This window comes from Pistacia vera, unplaced genomic scaffold (assembly GCF_008641045.1).
Source record: "Pistacia vera cultivar Batoury unplaced genomic scaffold, PisVer_v2 Contig1133, whole genome shotgun sequence".
Lineage (NCBI taxonomy): Eukaryota > Viridiplantae > Streptophyta > Magnoliopsida > Sapindales > Anacardiaceae > Pistacia > Pistacia vera.
In genome coordinates this window covers 561,353-579,907 of record NW_022195175.1, presented here as the reverse complement: position 1 = coordinate 579,907, position 18,555 = coordinate 561,353, and the positions used below count along the sequence as shown (strand labels likewise).

The following is an 18,555-nucleotide window of genomic DNA, read 5'->3' as shown; positions in this document are numbered from 1 at the left end:
GACTTTGCCCTTTCCTCACCCTGCAATTGTTCCTTTTGCAGTGCTTGCTTTCTTCAGCATTATTCCGCTTCATCTTTTTTATTATTTAAATATTTTATAAACAATATTTTAATATTTTAGTTTTATTAATAAAAGTTATCTCTATTGAAAGAAATAAATGAGGTTTGAAAAGAAAAGTGTGTTACTTAATTATTACACGAGCCCATAAAGTCACAGGGTTCATAATATGAAACTGCCTAACCCTAGCTGCAAACTCTGCAGAAAAGAAATTCACAGTCGAATAGACGTATAATAAATTGATATCAAAAAACGATGAATACAAAAGATTTGTACCAATTGAATTGATTTCAGTTCATTAAATGGCCAGTCAAAGCAACTGGTTTTCTGTCTCATCTTTGTACAAATAAACTCTATCCATGCAATACAAATACCCATCTAAGTCTCCACCCGAAGAAATTAAATAAATCTTCAAAAAAAAAAAAAAAAACTAAAAAAATCTAAAATTTAATGAAACTTTACCCAAGAAAAATTCACACAAACATATATGCTTAATCAAAACTAAAGCTATCAATGCAACCTAAAAGAGATTAATACTAAGAACAAAAATTAAATCCTAGGAATAAAAACAAATATGCCAAGACATAGGAAAACTAACAATTACCCAACTAATACTATAAAAATGCAATCAACTGCACAAATGATTAACCAAAAATAAAAGGAACATAAAACTAAAAAGATGAAAGAATTTCACAATCGGTTCACGCCAACACTTTGCTTCACAAGACACACTGCAATGTTTCCCAAATTGCAAACTTCCTGCAAGCACAAAATAAACACGTATGAATCTATTCGATTGAAACTAAAATGAAAATGAAATGAAGTAAAATAAATTAAATTAAATTAAATGCAAAAAACTTAAAGTGAAAAGAACAAATCACAACTCAAAAACACACAAGATCAAAAGCACATTGCTCCTCAGCAAAGGTGCCAAAATTTGTCGAGCAGGTCGTCACGGCTGCAAAATTAATCCTAATTACTATAGTTAGCAGTAAGCAAAGTCGAATCCACAGGGAACAAAGATTAACAACCTAATGCGTATTTGAGTAAGCAAGCGTAAGATGGCAAAGTGATTGATTAAAACTAGGGAAACTAATTGCTAATATTGAAGAACTTAATTAAAACTAAACAAACTAAATGTGAATAATAAAAGCTTGAAATTAAAATGAATTAAGACTTTATAATGAAAATGTTGCCGCTACGGTTTTGGTTCTACACGAGACCAACTCTCACAATTCTCCTCCACACTCTACGATCCCCTAAACGGCAGGGTAAACCAATGAAATCACTTTCCAGCACTCTAGGTATAATCTATCATGTCTCACCCGATCATTCAAGTTCGATTGGTTAAAGATTATCATTGAATACCAACAAACGCTACAAGACAATACCACTAGTTGGTACGCAATTAACAAATACAATTTGTCAACATCTAATCAACCAACTACATAATCAATGCAACACAAGTAGAAATGACATTAAATGCGAATATAACTCGATTACAATCTATGTGAGGTAATTTAAAGCAATACTCAACATTTAATTATCTAGAACCAACATTTATCATGCAATAGGATTTATATTAACAACTAATCTCAAAGGACAACACCAATAATCACAAATCATGCATCAAACTACATTAAAGTATCATAATCAAACATGAAACGAAAATAAATATAATTTGATACACAATACTACCGAATGTCCTATGATCGGGCTCATCCAACTAATCGAGAGCTGATGAGGAGAGCGATGGAGTCAATGTCGATCTCGCCTATACCGTAATAGACAACCGGAAGCTCAGCCACTCATGGGTGTGTCGACGAAGGCTGGAGCAGTGGCAACGAAGCTGGGCATGGCCAAGAGCACGGAACTGACAACAAGATGATGCAAAGAAGGAGTGGAAACGACCAACGAACAACTTGGAATACAAACCGTCACAACTAGCCAGAATACGTTAGTTTTTTAATGGGTTTTCAAGCAAAAGGTTGCAGAATTGGGATATGAAGGTACCGATGGAAAGCTCACGAGCTGGGAGATCCAGGTGTGTGGTTGGGGGACCAATCAACGCTGAAAAAGGCATGAAATCGCACCAAGAAATCAAAGAGGTATGGCGGCGATGATGAAAAGCCATGATGGTTTGCGGTGATCTTTCACGGAAAAGGGCGTGTGAGGGTTTTGGAAGGCCAGAAATATGGAGATTGGTGTTGGCAAAGGTGAATCAACGCCGGAGAAGCTCAAACGTCACCAAAATGTGAAGAGGCATGGCGGTGGAATGCATAACATCGTCAGAATGTGAAGAGGCATAGCGGTGGAATGTGTAACGTCGCTGGAAAATGGAGGAATCATAGTGGAGGTGATGGTGGAACGTGAATCGACGCTTGGGGAAGTTGAATGGTTGTCGAAGAGTTTCTAAAATCCGATGAGGTGAGCTTGGGTTTGATAGGAGGCGGTTGACTACTGTTCTAGAACTATTCATCTTCTCTTATACTAAGTCCAGCAAATTTCAGTTTAGTCCCTGCATGAATGAAAACTAACAAAATCAACCCCAAAAGTATGACAATTTACCCCCTGAACAGAATAAATGAGACAAATTCAAACCTAATCAATAAATCACAACCTAATATCAACTCACAATATCTCAAAAATCATTCAAAACATGCACAAATTTCAAGGAAAAATTAAAATGTGATTTTCCATTAATAATTCCATAATTTCTTCAATTGTCTCAATATAAATTCAATTTAATTATACATAGGGTCTTTTTATCACCAAAATAGAGTCAATTTCATGACTCTAACAGAAGGGTAATTTTGTCTTTTAGATGACATGAGTATTTTAGTAATTTCGCCATGCGATTAAATTTGTTGGGGTTGTTGCCTATGTTCAATATTTATATTGAAATTAATTAAGCAAAATAACAATGTATTAATTTGAAAGATTAATATTTATTTGGAATATATATATATATATATATAAATTCAATACCCAAATTAAATAAATGTTTATTTTATTTATTTATTTAAGTGCTATTCCTAATAGGAATATTGTTATTCCTATTCTAAGTGAGAATTGCTTATTCCTCACTATAAAAAGAAAAGGAAAATGAATTAATTCATTCACTCAAAAACCCTAGCCGCCCAAGAGAAAAATCGAGAGAGTTTTCTTTCAATTTCAATTCATTCCCTTTTTGCATTCAGATTATCCAGCAAATAATTTGAGTGTGATTGTTGCTCCTACCTTTGTGTGGACTTCATTGGAGTTGTTCTATCTTGAATCGAAAGGCAAAATAAAATTTGAAGGAGCCTTCAAACGAATGTATAAAGCTAATTAATGCTTTAATCTATATATGTGTGCAAATGGATTNGCTGGGGATGATTTATTCCATAGTTTGCCTCTCACAATCTCATCCCAATTTAATGCTTCATCGAGAGCGATTGGTGATGGTGGTGATTTTCAGGGTTGTAGTAGTAGCAATTGGAAAAGTCTTGTGTCACAGACAAACTCTGATTGGATGATGAATTATGCAAGTGGATCGGCAGGTAGGGAAATCAATCAAAATGAAATGCTTGTTGGGGAAGTCTTGTCAAATAATGTGAAAGTGAGTGATGTTCCTGCATCCAGAAAATATTTTAAGCCTAATAGTTTCAATGAGTATCAAAATCTTCACTCTACAGTAACCAATCCAGCAAGTGAAATTTCTTGTCAAGATAGGGAAAAACAACAATGTGGGGACATGCATTATGCTACTCCACTATTCCAAAATAGTATTCAGGATGTTGTTACTTTGGCTTCAATTGGAACTCATGAGGGATTAGCAGTGGCTTCTCTTGTTCAGCATGATGCTAGAGAAACTGGCCATGCCACTTGGACTGGTTCGGATTCCAGTAATGAACTTGTGCTTCTTCCGAATTTCGGAAATCAATCAAATGCTTTTCGTTATACTAATGCCAATACATGGACCAATAGACCAGTACAGGGTTGTCACCCGTGGAATTCCGAATGTGGCTTCATTGCAAGGAGAAGTGACATAGAGTTGAACAATGTTGCAAGTGAAGCAACTACACAGGGTCTATCTCTATCACTTTCATCAAATCCGCCATCGAAAATGCATATAGACCATTTTGGAGAGGGATTTGAGTCTCAAGGTTTACACTCGAAGACGGATCTTTTCAAGGAACCTGAGGAGATTAAAGTTGCCAAGTTTGATTATCTTAACTCAATACCAAAGCCATCTAGTTCTAGCAAAGGTGTCGGAAAATCTCTTCCGGAATTAGTGGGGACATCTAATTCCAATGTTCAGCGAGGTACTGGTCCTCTTGGACCTTTCACTGGATATGCAACTATTTTGAAAGGTTCAAGATTCTTAAAGCCAGCTCAAGAGCTCTTGGATGAATTTTGTAATTTAACTGGCTCAAAACTTGCCAACACATGTGATGTGTCTGAGAAAATCTCTGGTGATCAGGTCAGTGCTTCAATTTCAGTGGACGTTGATGCTGTTGATGTTACTGATAAAGAGGTTGGAGCTAAGGGTAATAGCTCTGTTATACCATCCTCTACATTTTACAGTTCGAATCAAATGAGTTGTGATGATGGAGTTGGCAGCAGTTCATGTGAATCTTACAGGCCTGAATACCAACAAAAGAAGGCAAGACTCGTATCTCTGCAGGAAGAGGTTGGTTCTATTTTCTCTTATGATCAATTAATATCCTATATGCATATGTGATTACATAAAAGGCAATTGTTTGGAAATAATCTGATTAACATAATAAAGAAATGTAGTCTATAATACGGCAGATGTATCACATCTTGGTGTGACATACCGTGTATTCATGTTATGCATCTATGATTTTCACTCTTTATCTGTCATGCATGTATATTTTTTAAATTGAATATATTCGATGGCATGAATTTATTGATTGTTTGTAACTTGTACCAAAAGCTTTCAAAAAAGTAAATTGCCAAATCAACAAGGTGCATGACTTAATTGCTACTTGGAATTTGAAAGTACCGTTAGTTTCTTGTTCTCAATGGTATATGTTTTGTTTGCATGTCCGAATCCATTCTTTTCATAATTAATTAGGCAGGCCTAACCTACATTTGCCAAACTGATCTGATAAGCACAATGAATTGAGGTGTGGTGGAAGATGAAGTCTGTTCAGTTTCACCTGCATTCCTCTAATAAGTTCTGGTGAACACAGAGAGATTTCTTATGGCTCAGCATTGACAATCAAAGTTTAAAATTTTTTAAGAATAGAATTTACAGGGAGGAATATAGAGAGAGAAGGAAGGGGTGTTCAGACTATGGTTATAGAAAGGACTGTACAAATATAATCTGTTGTTGATAGATATCTCGAGGATTTAATTTTAAAAATAAATGGATATCTTGAGCTTCATGCAGTGTATTTTGAGTTCTTATTGATTCTCTTCACAAGAGTTCAATGGCCTTAGAAGAATCCATGCTTACTACTTACCTAGTTCAACTTTAAATGTAGGCTATGACAAGGCCATGCGACTGGACAATTGCTAACATTAGATGTGTTATAAAAGATGTTATCTCAGCAACTTTTTTGTTTTGATCAAAACCTTGGGCGGAAAGTAGGATCTTATTAATTAGTTATTGTGCGAGACAAGACCAATTGCTGGTCAGACCTTTTACTTACTGGATGAATATATTGCCAAGACTCAATTCCTTCAACATTATGTTCTCACCCCCGCTTACCTCTAGAAGGTGGGTTAAAAGTTTCGAAAACAAGAACTTTAAATATTTGAATTTGGTAGTATACTATTATACTGACTGATCTATAACAATGAATTTCTTGAAAAAAATTCCTCATGTCATTTTATTTCATGGCCGTTATGAGAATGACTCTAAATAAATTACAGATCTGTTACCAATGTGAAGTTTTGAGTTTTGACTATATGGTATTTCTAGTATATTTCCTATTTTTTCAAATTTGATGTGTTGTTGCAGTTTCTCAATGCTAAAAACTGCTTTATGATTAATTTGAGGATGTTAATTCTCCTACCTGATTATATCTTCTCATGTATACGAGTTACACGGTAATACTTTTTTGTATCGGTGAAATTGTGATGCCGACTAGAGAATAACATGCTCATGCTATACTACTGACACTCTTTGCCTTTGCTTCCATTGCTCTCAGTAACTTCATTCGTAAGGTTCCTATATGGGAATATGAATTAGCAGTCTTTAATAATTTTCATGTTTCTTTCTTTGCATTCTTTATTTGCTTATTTATATTTTTAACTCTTTGTTTTGATATCATGTCAATTGAAGTTTTTAACAGTTGTGATGTCATTCCGTTATGATGAAGTTCATTTTTCAACTGCTGGGGTGTATAATATTAATATATTGCTATGTTCTCTTGCTTTGAAGTGAATTCTTTCAAGTAAGAAATTCCACTCTGGAATTAATTTCTATGCAGCTCAATGAAAAATTTGTGAGAATTCAATTAAGTTTTGCATAATTTTATGACAGAAATCATTAGAGGAACATTATTCATGACAAAGAAGGTGACATGATTATTAATCTAAACTTCAATGATTTAATGGATTTGAAAAGTGAAATAAATTATTGATTAAATTTGAAGTTGAAATGTAGTTTAAGACAGGACATCTGAACAGGGTTCTGTTGGCCCTACTGCCTTAATTTGGACTTCTCATAAAGTTAAAAGGTATTCTATCAATAAAAATAATATGTCTAGGAGTTGCTTCCTCTGTATGATTGTGTATGATGATGGATTTTGATTAACAGTGCACACCACTTCTTTCAAATTCACTTTTTTGAATTTTAATACCCAATAATTTGTCTTCTCAAAATGGATGAAGGTCCCATCATCGGTGGGTGGAAAGAATCGCCTGTATATCTGCCGACATAATACTTATTTTGCTATCTAAATCACTGTTAGTTTTCCAAATTTGGTGCTTTATTGAAGAATTATTGGTGTTGCTTTTGTCCCACCAACCTCCTCTCAGTAAATTTTGCCATGATGATTTCTTTTTAGAGATTGTTAAAAGTTTGTTCTTTAGAGCATAAGTGTATTTTTGCATTGGGTTATTTGCTTATTTACATAACCTTCTTGGTAACTCTTCTTATCTGTGCCAACTGAAAGGTATGCAAAAGGTACAAGTTATATCACCAGCAGATGGAAATGGTGGTTTCATCTTTTGAATCAGTTGCCGGACTTAGTGCTGCTACCCCTTATGTTTCCTTGGCTCTCAAATCAATTTCGAAGAACTTTCGGTGCCTAAATATGGTGATCTCTAATCAGCTTAAGCATGTAACAAAAGCCTTAGGCGAGGACTTGCTGTCTTCGGTTACCTTTACTAGTATTAGTAAAGGTGATACAAACACATCAAGGCTAAAGTACATGGACCAAAGTTCTCAAAAACATAAACTGGGTGGGAGCAACATGGGCTTCCTTGAACCCCAACAACACGTCTGGCGGCCCCAGAGAGGCCTCCCAGAACGTTCAGTGGCGATTCTTAGAGCTTGGTTGTTTGAACATTTTCTCCATCCGTGAGTATCTTTTCTCTCTCACACCCACTCTCTGTAGAAACTTTGTAGTTTGGTGTGATTTTTTCTCCTGTGTCAACTTTTTTCTTTCTAGGTACCCTACGGACACAGATAAGCACATGTTAGCCACTCAGACTGGCCTATCTCGCAACCAGGTAGGTTCAGCTCCTTAGTATGTTACTGAATTATTAGTTCTAAGCGTCGTAACTAAACACTCGGGTGATTTAATCAAAGTTTCGTTGGTGGCAAAGCATGTTGGGCAATAATTCTACTCTGTTTTCCCGCCACTGTATGTTGATTAATTTGTTAAGCCTTCTGATGTCAAAGAAATTATTGTCTTCATTCTAGAGGTCTCTTTATGTTGAATGTAAAGACATGTATAATGTCATTGTCACTATTGAATTTAAGTTTGGCAATAACATGATTTTGTGAGGTATAGATGGGAGCATGGTCATGTTGCAATGTTTGATTTTGTGATAATAGTTTGAATAATCAGTTAATAATGCAGGTTTCAAACTGGTTTATAAATGCCAGAGTACGCGTTTGGAAGCCAATGGTTGAAGAAATACACATGCTTGAAACAAAAGGCTTGGCTGGAACCAGCTTAAACCCCAAGAGAAGTGATGGGCAATCTGCTAGCGATGGTACTGGCAGGTCTAATAATGGTGATGAAGAAATGAACAAGGTAGGGATAAGTGCAATGTGTGATGAACAATTGGATTTCTCGGGCATTGGTACCTTGGTAGGCAATGAAGATGGGCTTAGCGCAGAGCAGTGGAACCAGGAGAAGCGATCAAGAATCGATTGTCAAGTTACTACGGGCATGGACAGGTCATTACTGAGTTTTATACCATACCACAGAAGTGGGATGGAGGTTGGGGGACTTGGCGCGGTGTCACTAACACTAGGTCTCAGGCACGGCGTGGAAAGTTCACATCAACAGGAAGATCAGCTTAGGCGGCAACTAGGGGGTCATATTATTCATGATTTTGTGGGTTGATCGATTGAATGTTTATATTTGTCTTCAATGAAAGCGGAGCAAATAAGAGGGAGAAGAATTGTTTCCTCCATTTTATGCCATGACGTCTCATGTATTGGCAAGAAAATATTGAAGGGATATAATTAAGTAGTAGAATCCTTTAATTAATATCCATGGTAGCAAGTCACCTGACATCATATTGAAATCTTTTATGCTAAATGATGAATGAAGGATTTGCTACCATTTACTGGTACTTGCTTTTTCTCTTGTTCAACTTTAAAAGAAATTTAAGAGCAATCTTGCATTGTAGGGAGAGAAAGAGTAATGACTCTATAAGTAATAAAATAGTATTTCAAACAAAATTTTAGGACAAAACCTAAGTTTTTAGGGTGCGATTGGTTAGGGATTATTGGAATATTAGAATCTTATATTATTTATTAATTTATTCTTTTCAACCAAATGAATTAATATAACATACCTACTAATTAATCAAACACATTTTCTAAAAGATTTTTAGTAATCTTTAGGGGACGTTTGGTTCAGGAATGTTAGATTACTGAGAATGTTGGATTATTGAAAAGGTAGATTACCTTGGAAGATTACTGGAAATCTTTAGAAAAATGTGTTTGGTTAGTTGGTGAGTATGTTATATTAATATGTTTGATTATGGAAAATAAATTAGTGGGTATGTTACTTAAATTATTAAATTGTCCATTTTTTAAATACTAATATAATATTATTTTTATTATTAATTTTTGAATAATTTCTTTTAACCCCTAATATTTCAGATTTAGCTAAAACACCCTCGCTTATATAAAATTTTAATTTATAACAAAATCACCCCCACCTCCTGCTGCCACCGCAAACCATCGTCGGAAGTCTCGGAAAGTCCCTGTGAGTAGATCATTGTGATCAAGAGGCTTCAATATGGCCATTTTCAGCCATATTGATGGTCGAAAATGACCATATCAGGCCAGATCTGGCCGTTAACGGCCAGATTCCTGGATCTGAATGAGATCTGGCCATTTCTGGCCTGATATGGTCGGAAACGGCCATATCGAAGCCTCCCAGAGCCTCCCACCGAATCTCATTCTTTTTCAGGGACTTCGGTGATTTTCCGGCAACGGTTTGTGGTGGTTGGCCCGCTGTTGACGGTGGTGGCTTGGTGGCAGTGGTGGTCTGTAAATTATTTTAAATATAAGGGCATTATTGTCCAAAATTTTAATTAAACAAGGGTAAAATTGAAATAGGATATTAATGTAAATTTGTTTTAAAGTAGGGGTATTATTGTCCAAATTTTTTATTAATAAGGGATAAAATTGTAACAAAAAAAGATAATCCTGGTAATCTCAGAATACCTAAGAAAATGGAGGTAATCAGATTACCTCTGATATTACCAATAGTAACCACTATTGGTATTTGAAGATTACTGGTATCTTATATTACTTGACAACCAAATATGGTAATCAGGTAATATAAGATGACATAACCCTAGTAATCCCACATAACCCCCAACCAAACGCCCCCTTAAGGTAATCTAACTTTCCAGTAATCTAAGATTCTCAGTAATCCAACATTTTTTGAACCAAACGCCCCCTGAAGATTATTGAGAATCTTTAAGAAAATGTGTTTGGTTGGTTGGTGGGTATGTTATATTAATATGTTTGGTTTGGGGGAATAAATCGGTGGATATGTTATTTAAATTATTAAATTGCCTTTTATTAATATAATGTTACTTTTATTATTAATTTTTGAATAATTTCTTTTAACCCCCAATATTTCAGATTTAGCTAAAACACCCCCGCTTATATAAAACTTTAATTTATAACAAAATTACCCCTACCCCCACCCCCACCCCCACCCCCCTGCCGCCGCCTACCGCCACGGCAAACCACCGTCGGAAGTCTTCGAAAGTCGTCTTGAGTAGCTCTTCGTGACCACAAGGCTCCGATATGGCCCTTTTTGAGCATATTGATGGCCAAAAACGGCCATATCAGGCTAGATCCTTGGCCATTATCGTCCAAAATAGATCTGGCCTGATATGTCTGTTTTCGGCCATCAATATGGCTGGAAACGGCCATATCCAAGCCTCTCGAAGCCTTCCAATGAATCTCGGTCATTTTTAGGGACTCCGACGACTTTCCGACGACGGTCTGTGGTTGTTGGCCTGCTGTCGATGGTGGTGGCTGGGTGGCAGTGGTGGTCTATAATTTATTTTAAATATAAGGGCATTATTGTCCACAAACTTAATTAAACAAGGGTAAAATTGAAATGGTATATTAATGTAAATTTATTTTAAAACAAGGACATTATTGTCCAAATTTTTTATTAACAAGAGATTGAATTGTAACAAAAATAAGATTACCAAGATAATTTTATAATACCTAAGAAAATTGAGGTAATCAGATTACCTCCAATATTACCAACAGTAACAACTATTGATAATACAAGATTATTGGAATCTTATATTACTTGACAACTAAACATCGTAATCAAATAATATAAAATGACATAACCCGAGTAATCTTTCATTATCTCCAACCAAATGCCCCCTTAGTACAATAAGTTAATTGATATAATAGATGTAGCTACATATAAGTATGATTTCCCTCAATGGATTCAATATGTATGGTATATGGTTTCCGATGATTATTATGAACGTTGGATATATATTCTATCAAAATATTCCAAGGGAAATTATGTTCAACTCCCACATTTTGTCTATTCCAAATTGGTAAATCGGGCTGTTGGGCCAGCCAACAGTTCCCCTTTTCCAGGTAGATTTTGAGCCGAAACTTGGTTCCAAGCCCGAACAAGTATCTGTTAAATCATAAATGTTGTTTATGAAACTTTTGTCCTCTAAGGGTTGTTTTGAAGAACTTGTGCCCTAAGAATGATATCATCCCTTTATTCAATATTCAACTCCAAACTGGTGCATCGGGCTGTTGGGCAGCCAACTGTTCTCCTTTTTCAGGTTGATCACGATCCGAACTTCGTTCCAAGCCCATGATATAAAATATTAGTGGGGCCTGATAGAATATATTTCCATGGCAATATGGCCAGAGATTGAATCGGTTTCTGGGCTGCATGGTTAATATATGTACTGTATATTAGTCATATTATATGGTAAAATTATAACTGAAATAACTTTAAGTTTCTTAATGAATTAAACTATATATGAAATAAACTTATTGATAGATAGATAATAATAATAAGTTAATAAAGATATTGCTTCACAATTTTGGCTCATGAGGTTATAAGAGTTATATTGCAATTACAATGATATTCGTAGATATGCAAGAGATAATGTATAGCTATTTATATAGCTTCTAATAAGTTAATTAGAATGAGTCAATGAAATTCACAAGACAACTTTACACAAATTATCGATTTGATGTTTCTTTTAAAAACCGACTTTAATTCTAAACTTTGTATACCATTGCAATTCGAATTCACTCTTTTTGTTATTCTTTTATGAGAACATATTGCATCAAGGATAGAAGATCACACTACAGATTTTGTCCAAAATTTAGTAGCATAAAATGGAATTAGTTCAAATCATAGCTTTACTTTCCATTAGTTCTTAATTATAGTTCATGCTTCTGATATCATGCAGCCATGCATTAATTCATGTGTGATAGTCGTTGGAATTTAATTGTAAAACAGTACATAACATTACATTATTAAATAACACGCTAATATTATTATACAATAAGGTACATACAAGCTAATACATGTGGTCTTGGCTCTTGATTCTACATCCAGAAACACTTGTTAAACATGAAGTAATATCATACAAGATATGGTTATTCTAACCTCACAAACATATATTTAACGTACGTAAAACTATACTATAACATAATATTTACAAGTTTTAGCCCGCCCTTCCTGATCCAGTGCCATTGCAATTGTCATGATTAAAATCTGGCCTAGGGCAATTGTGGTGGTCATTCACATCGTCGGGTGAATACTCAACTTTCACATTATTCTCATCCTCGATCAATACTCGGCTGTACCGTACTGCTTGCTGATCACTGACATCCAATAAAATCCTTCTGTTTGTAGCCAAGCAAGAGCTCTCTGTCATAAGGATTATAGCAACCACTAGAACCCTCATTCTTGCACTGATTTGATTGTCTTTTAACACTGTGTTATTTCAAAAGTGCACAAAATTCAAGTTTAATGCAAATGAAATATAAGAGACTACACTTTACATAATCAAAAGAACTAATGTTTACTTACCTAGATAGAGATTAGAGTTTTTGTATAATTCGTGGGAGAGGATGGAGAAGAGTGTAGCATTTATTATGGAATGCTCTAGGGTTAGTGTTACAATTATATAAATCAATTGATATTTTGTGATGGGGTGTCCACCAAATGAGGCAAGATGAAGTGGGAGGACCCTATAATCCAATTAAATTTGTTTTTAAAACAATTGAAATGATTGAGTTGAGAAAAATCTTTTTGTCCATATTAGCACTATATTTAACTAGGACATCTCCACATTAGCTGATAAACCAAAAGTCAATGAAGCACAATAGAGAAGCCGTTCTGCTGCATTGTGATGTCAAAGCATGGTTACCAGAAAATTTATCTAAAAAGTTAACTGTGTAATTAATTAAATTCTGATGAATACATTTGGCTAGTCAATTTGCTTTAACATCTCCCCAAGACATGGGTGCCTTTTATTTTTATTTTTTTTCTCGTCTAAGTATAACTAAAAAGCCAAAGATCATCTTACTATTTCGTTATACAACTACCAGTTGAAAAGGTAATAAGAACAGCAAAAAATGACAGGAAAGAAAAACAGAGTAGCAAAATTCTATTTCTCTTTTTCAACTTTGCACAATGAATCTTTTACACACTTTATCTCATCCGTTGAGCAAGAAAGCCTTACTAGAAACTTAGCCATCTGATCTGCAACTTGCGCTGCAACTTGCAAGTGCAAGTTGCAGTTTGTTAGAGAGCACGAAAGGTGTTGAAAATCTGGCGCCACTATCAGTTATTTTGAGCTGAATTAATTTGATATAAAACGGCTTAAGGATCTGTAGTTTTTGGAACTTCAACCTTCTTCAGCTGCCAGCTCATTTGTGCTTAAGTTGCAGCAGTCAACAGTCCCTACATAAAATAACAGCCACTTGCTATTTATGTCATTTCTCATTTGCAATAAATTGTGGGATGACTCAGGCTAGCCAAAAGCCGCCAACAGCAGTGTTCAAAGATATGAATCATGTCACTGAAAAGAATTCCTTTTGATTTGAGCAATTGTTTTTAAATAAAAATATTTTGTGAAACTCAAATCATGTGGCATACAAAAATGTTTAATCATTTAATAATACTTTTTAGAATATCATACCTGAAATGGACGCTAATTATTGTTTTGCTCCTACTCATGGGACATTTTCAGTTGATAAAATGAAGCATGAGCAATTGAAAGCCGCAAATAAACTTCCATCAATCTTCCAATTTTCCAAAATCACATGCTTCTTTTCTTTTTATTAGGAACACAAAAATAAATATTAATCCGTTGTTGTCTTACAAAACTTAATTAATTAATGAAGAGAAATTGTCAGAGTTCCCACTGAAACAATTTCGAGAGTAATATTAAACCAAACAAATAAACAATCATAAATTTCAAACTAGTAAAGAGAAAGAAAACATGCGCATTTACCTTAGTTCATCCAATAAATATGTTACGTCCATCAAAGTAAATATTATTAAAATACCTTTTCACCTTTCTCTTTATAATGAATGTATTTGTTATGATTTGCTATCACTTATACAAGAAAAATATAAGTTTATATACTACGTTTAAAAAGAAAAACCTAATATTACTAGGATTTTTTTTCCTAAGCTCAAATCCAATTAGAAATTTAATTACTTAAAGAAATCCTATAGTAGCTCTTCATGGAATAGGCCCAAACCGTTTACAGGACCCTCGAATGCATCTGTCTTGCCTCTTATTGTTGAAGTGGTCGATAACTCTAACATTCACCCTTGTACTGTTAGTGAATAAAATTAATTAATTCAATCTCTAGTAATTGAAAGAGGAAACCTTGACAAAATGATAGGTTCTAATTATATATCTAGGTTGTTGGTTTCATCACTTAAAGGCTTAAACTAGTGGAGGGAAAATGCATGCAACTAGACTTAGGCAAGGACCGTTCCCAACCAGGTCAGGGTTTGGGCCCGATTGGGACCAGTCTTCCTGGGCCCATAGGACCGGTCCTATGGGCCTGGTAAATTTTTTTTCCCCCCAACTTTTTTTATATTTAGGGGCCAAAAAAAATTATGTAAGGGGGTTTATGTAATTTTTAAGGGGAAATTAGTAAATTTTTATTTAATTTAAAAAAAATAAAAAATAAATAAATATCAACAGTCATGTGCTGTGTGTAATTATTATTTTTTTAAAATTTTTGTAAAATATCAATTTAACCCTCAATATTTTTATCAATTTCAAAATTTATGGGAGGATTTTGGATATTGTCTAGGAGGTTTTTGGATATTGTCCAGGAGGCTTTTTGAAAAAAAAAAGCAAAGGGGTTTGGGCTTGGGCCTGAGACCGATCCTAGGCCTAGGCCTAGGCCTTAGAGGAGGGCCTGATCCAGAGATCGGTCCCTCCTCCATGGGCCTGGTCCGGGTTTGGGACCAAGCCTCCCATGAATGGTTTATTGGGCCTGGTCCCAAATGCCCAGGTCTAATGCCAACTAATTTTCCAAATAACTTATCTTATGGTTCAATAATTCACCTAAGTAATTATGAATATTACTAAATATCGATGTCTATTTTTTATGGGTGATCACTATGAGTTTTGTAGTCTTAGTGATGGTGGGTTCCTAGGACAAACTTTTTATTGAGGTTTTTTGTCGAGCACATAGGGGGCAATGAGAGTAGGGGTGTTTTTTCTTGGCTTTTAAGAGTTGGGTTGGTCAAGGCAGGCCCTGGGGGAGGATTTCATGCTTGGGAGAGGGGTGGAAGTCGGTGGAAGGCAATCGTTGAGGTGATTGTCCTTTTTGATGGTGCAGGCGTGCACGCCAACGCCAGTGCGTGCAGTGCTGGACTTGCCAGTCAGCGTGCGCCTGCAACATGGGCGTATCAGGTGGCGTTTTTCTGGTTCGTTAGCCATTTTTTCGATCATTTCTAACTTTTTGAATGTTCCCACAACCCAAGGCATAACAAAAAAAAAACAAAAAAATTATTAAAATTTTTTTTTGTTCAGTGCCTTGGGCTTTTGGCATTGCGTGGATAGTCTTTGCCTTTTTTGGTTCAATAGGAGGTGGTTGTTGGATTTTGTCGCCTATTTGGGCATTTTTTTTTGGCTTTCTTTGGTTTTGTTCCCAACTCGGGGCATGTCCCAATGTAGGAAGAGTGTTTTGTGTATATACATAGTCTTGTATTGGTCATTTTTTTGGGTCCTAACCCAGGGGTTTGTCCTGAGATAAGCTCAGTGGCGGATTTAATTAATGACGAGTGGGGACACGACCCCCCACTCAAACTTTAAAAAATTTCAGATTTTATATATATTTATATTTATTTACATTTTGCCCCCTATAGAACTTTGACATTTTGGGAAAAGAACATGTTTTGTTTTTTATTTTTGAACTCTTACAAGTTACCAGAACAACAACGCACGCCAAGAACCTCTCTTCCCTCTTTCTCTCATGGTGCAGGTGCTCTAAATACTAAACTCTCAAGTCTCTCTCACCGAACTCTCCTTTCAAGTCTCAACCAATACTACTTTTCATCAGTTTATCAAAAGGTAATGTCCCTAATCCTAAATCCCTAATTTTCTTTATTCAATCGATGTTTTACATTTTTAGAACTTTTGTTATTGCATTCTTCCAATAAAATTGAGCATTATGTATTTAGAATTTGAGATTTGAAGTATAACTAAACTTGAATCGTGCTCCTAATGGCAAACCAAAGTCGTTGAAGGGGCCTTTACCATTTAGCCAATACGGTAATGCCCAGACGTCCCCACGCCTACTCATGAATTTTGAGAGACAAGGGTGTTCCTGTAAACCTATTGGCAACCCACACTAGCTGACACCAGCCATCAGAAGTCTCTCTGCAGACTGCAATACCTTTCCCCTGTTGTTTCTCCCTTATAGTAAAATATTCCTAAGAAACAATATGTCCTAGTAAAAGACTAAGAGTAGTGTCAAAGAATCCAAACCTGAATTTCCCATATAGTATAATATTCTTAATTGAATGATTTTAAGAGATAATGTTATCCATAAATCAAATTGAATGATTTAGTGATGATATCTTTATGTCCATGAGATGACAATGAATTATGTGGCTGTTTATAATTAGGTTGTTTGTTGTTGATTATTGTTTATGTTTAGTAAAAAAAACTGCACAAAATATATATATAAAAAAAACCTATCCTTTTGCTGTATCAAATAGATTATAAGTTATATGGTTTGTGGCTCCTTATGTTTGTTTGTGGTCCCTTGATGTCTGTTTGTGGTTTGTAGTGCCTTGATATTTTCTTTATTGCTTCTCTAATGTTTGTAAGGCCATCACATGTTTATTGTTAAACAAAGTACAAACCAGTTTCAAATATTTTTTCTTGTTGCAAGGAGATCTTTGTCTATTCTTGAAAAGAAAATGAGCACTGAAACAATCCACAACTATGAGAATACTTGATACATATATCAGAACATTGGCACAAATAAATACAAACATGATCTAGGGACCCAAAAGCACAGAAATGGCAAAACAAAGCACAAAAATGGCAAAAGGCTATTGACTTGCATTAAATAAAATACATAAGATTTTTTCAAAACTTCAATGCTCTCTTTTGCCTTCTCCTTGAACTCAATGCAAATGTGCAATTGAAAGTTATACCAAAAGATGCAACAATGATAACAGATTTATGTTACAAAAACTTATTATCCACATAAACTTATTACAAAAGCTTACCAAAACTTATTATTAACATAAACAACTAATTATTTCTAGAACTTATTAAAAAAACTTATTATCAACATAAACACACACACACACACACACACACACACACACACACAAAAATACTTATTACAAAAACTTAAAAGATGCATATTTAAGATTTTTAATCAAGCACAATGAAAAAAAGGACAAAAAAATATTAGTTCTTTGTTGACAATATCAAAAACTTTTTAAACTTTTTAAACATAAACATAAACAACTAATTATTTATTGTTTGTAAAGATTAGCTTGAAAAATCATTGTTTATGTATATTTTCTTTCATCCTCATTAAATTACTTGACTAAATCAAATTTTATAAAAAGAGTTGACTTCTTTTTTTCTATAAATATGCATGATTCATGTTAAAAGAGTCTAAAAGGAATTCAAACCCACAAACTATCATATTCTTATTGTCTTTCTATTACTATGTATGTAAATCACTATAGGTTATTATTCTTGTATAATTTCTTATTGTTTTATTTGTTTAAAACTTCTTATTACGTATGCAATATGGATAAATTTCTCAAAAGAAAATCAGCAATAAACCAATCATCTTCATCATTCCAAGAAAGTACAGTCAATGATAAAGAAAATGATCCATTAAAAGAAAGTCATGTAGAACTAGAAGCCATCTTGAAAGATCTTCTATCTAATCCAACTCTACGGCCTAAAATCAATCATTATCATTCTAATTATAGGGATGCAATTCGAAGATTTTACTTGCAAAAGAGTTGTTGCCAGCCTTGAAATCATGCATTTCCACTGACAAAATTTGGAAAAGGATATCGTTGATTTAATCCTGCTTGGTTTGATGTGTATGGCAATTGGCTTGAGTATAGTGTGACCAAAGATGCTGCATTTTGTTTGTATTGTTATCTTTTTAGACCTTCCATTATAAGCCAAGCTGGTAGTGACGCTTTCGTTAGTGAGAGATTTTGTAATTGGAAGAGACCAGAACGCTTTCAAATTCATGTTGGCCAGCCAAATAGTCCTCATAACCAAGCATGACAGAGTTGTGTGAATTTA

At 34.7% G+C, this 18,555-nt stretch overlaps 1 protein-coding gene across 1 annotated transcript; it reads left to right on the top strand.

Annotated features, from left to right (window-relative positions):
- Nucleotides 1-3,406: 3,406 nt before the first annotated feature.
- On the top strand, nucleotides 3,407-8,816 carry LOC116143729 (BEL1-like homeodomain protein 9). Its single transcript, XM_031429170.1, has 4 exons — nucleotides 3,407-4,732; nucleotides 7,191-7,597; nucleotides 7,689-7,749; nucleotides 8,103-8,816. Exons 1-4 carry the CDS (start codon nucleotides 3,407-3,409, stop codon nucleotides 8,592-8,594), a joined length of 2,286 nt encoding a protein of 761 aa, XP_031285030.1. The 3' UTR covers nucleotides 8,595-8,816.
- Nucleotides 8,817-18,555: the final 9,739 nt, after the last annotated feature.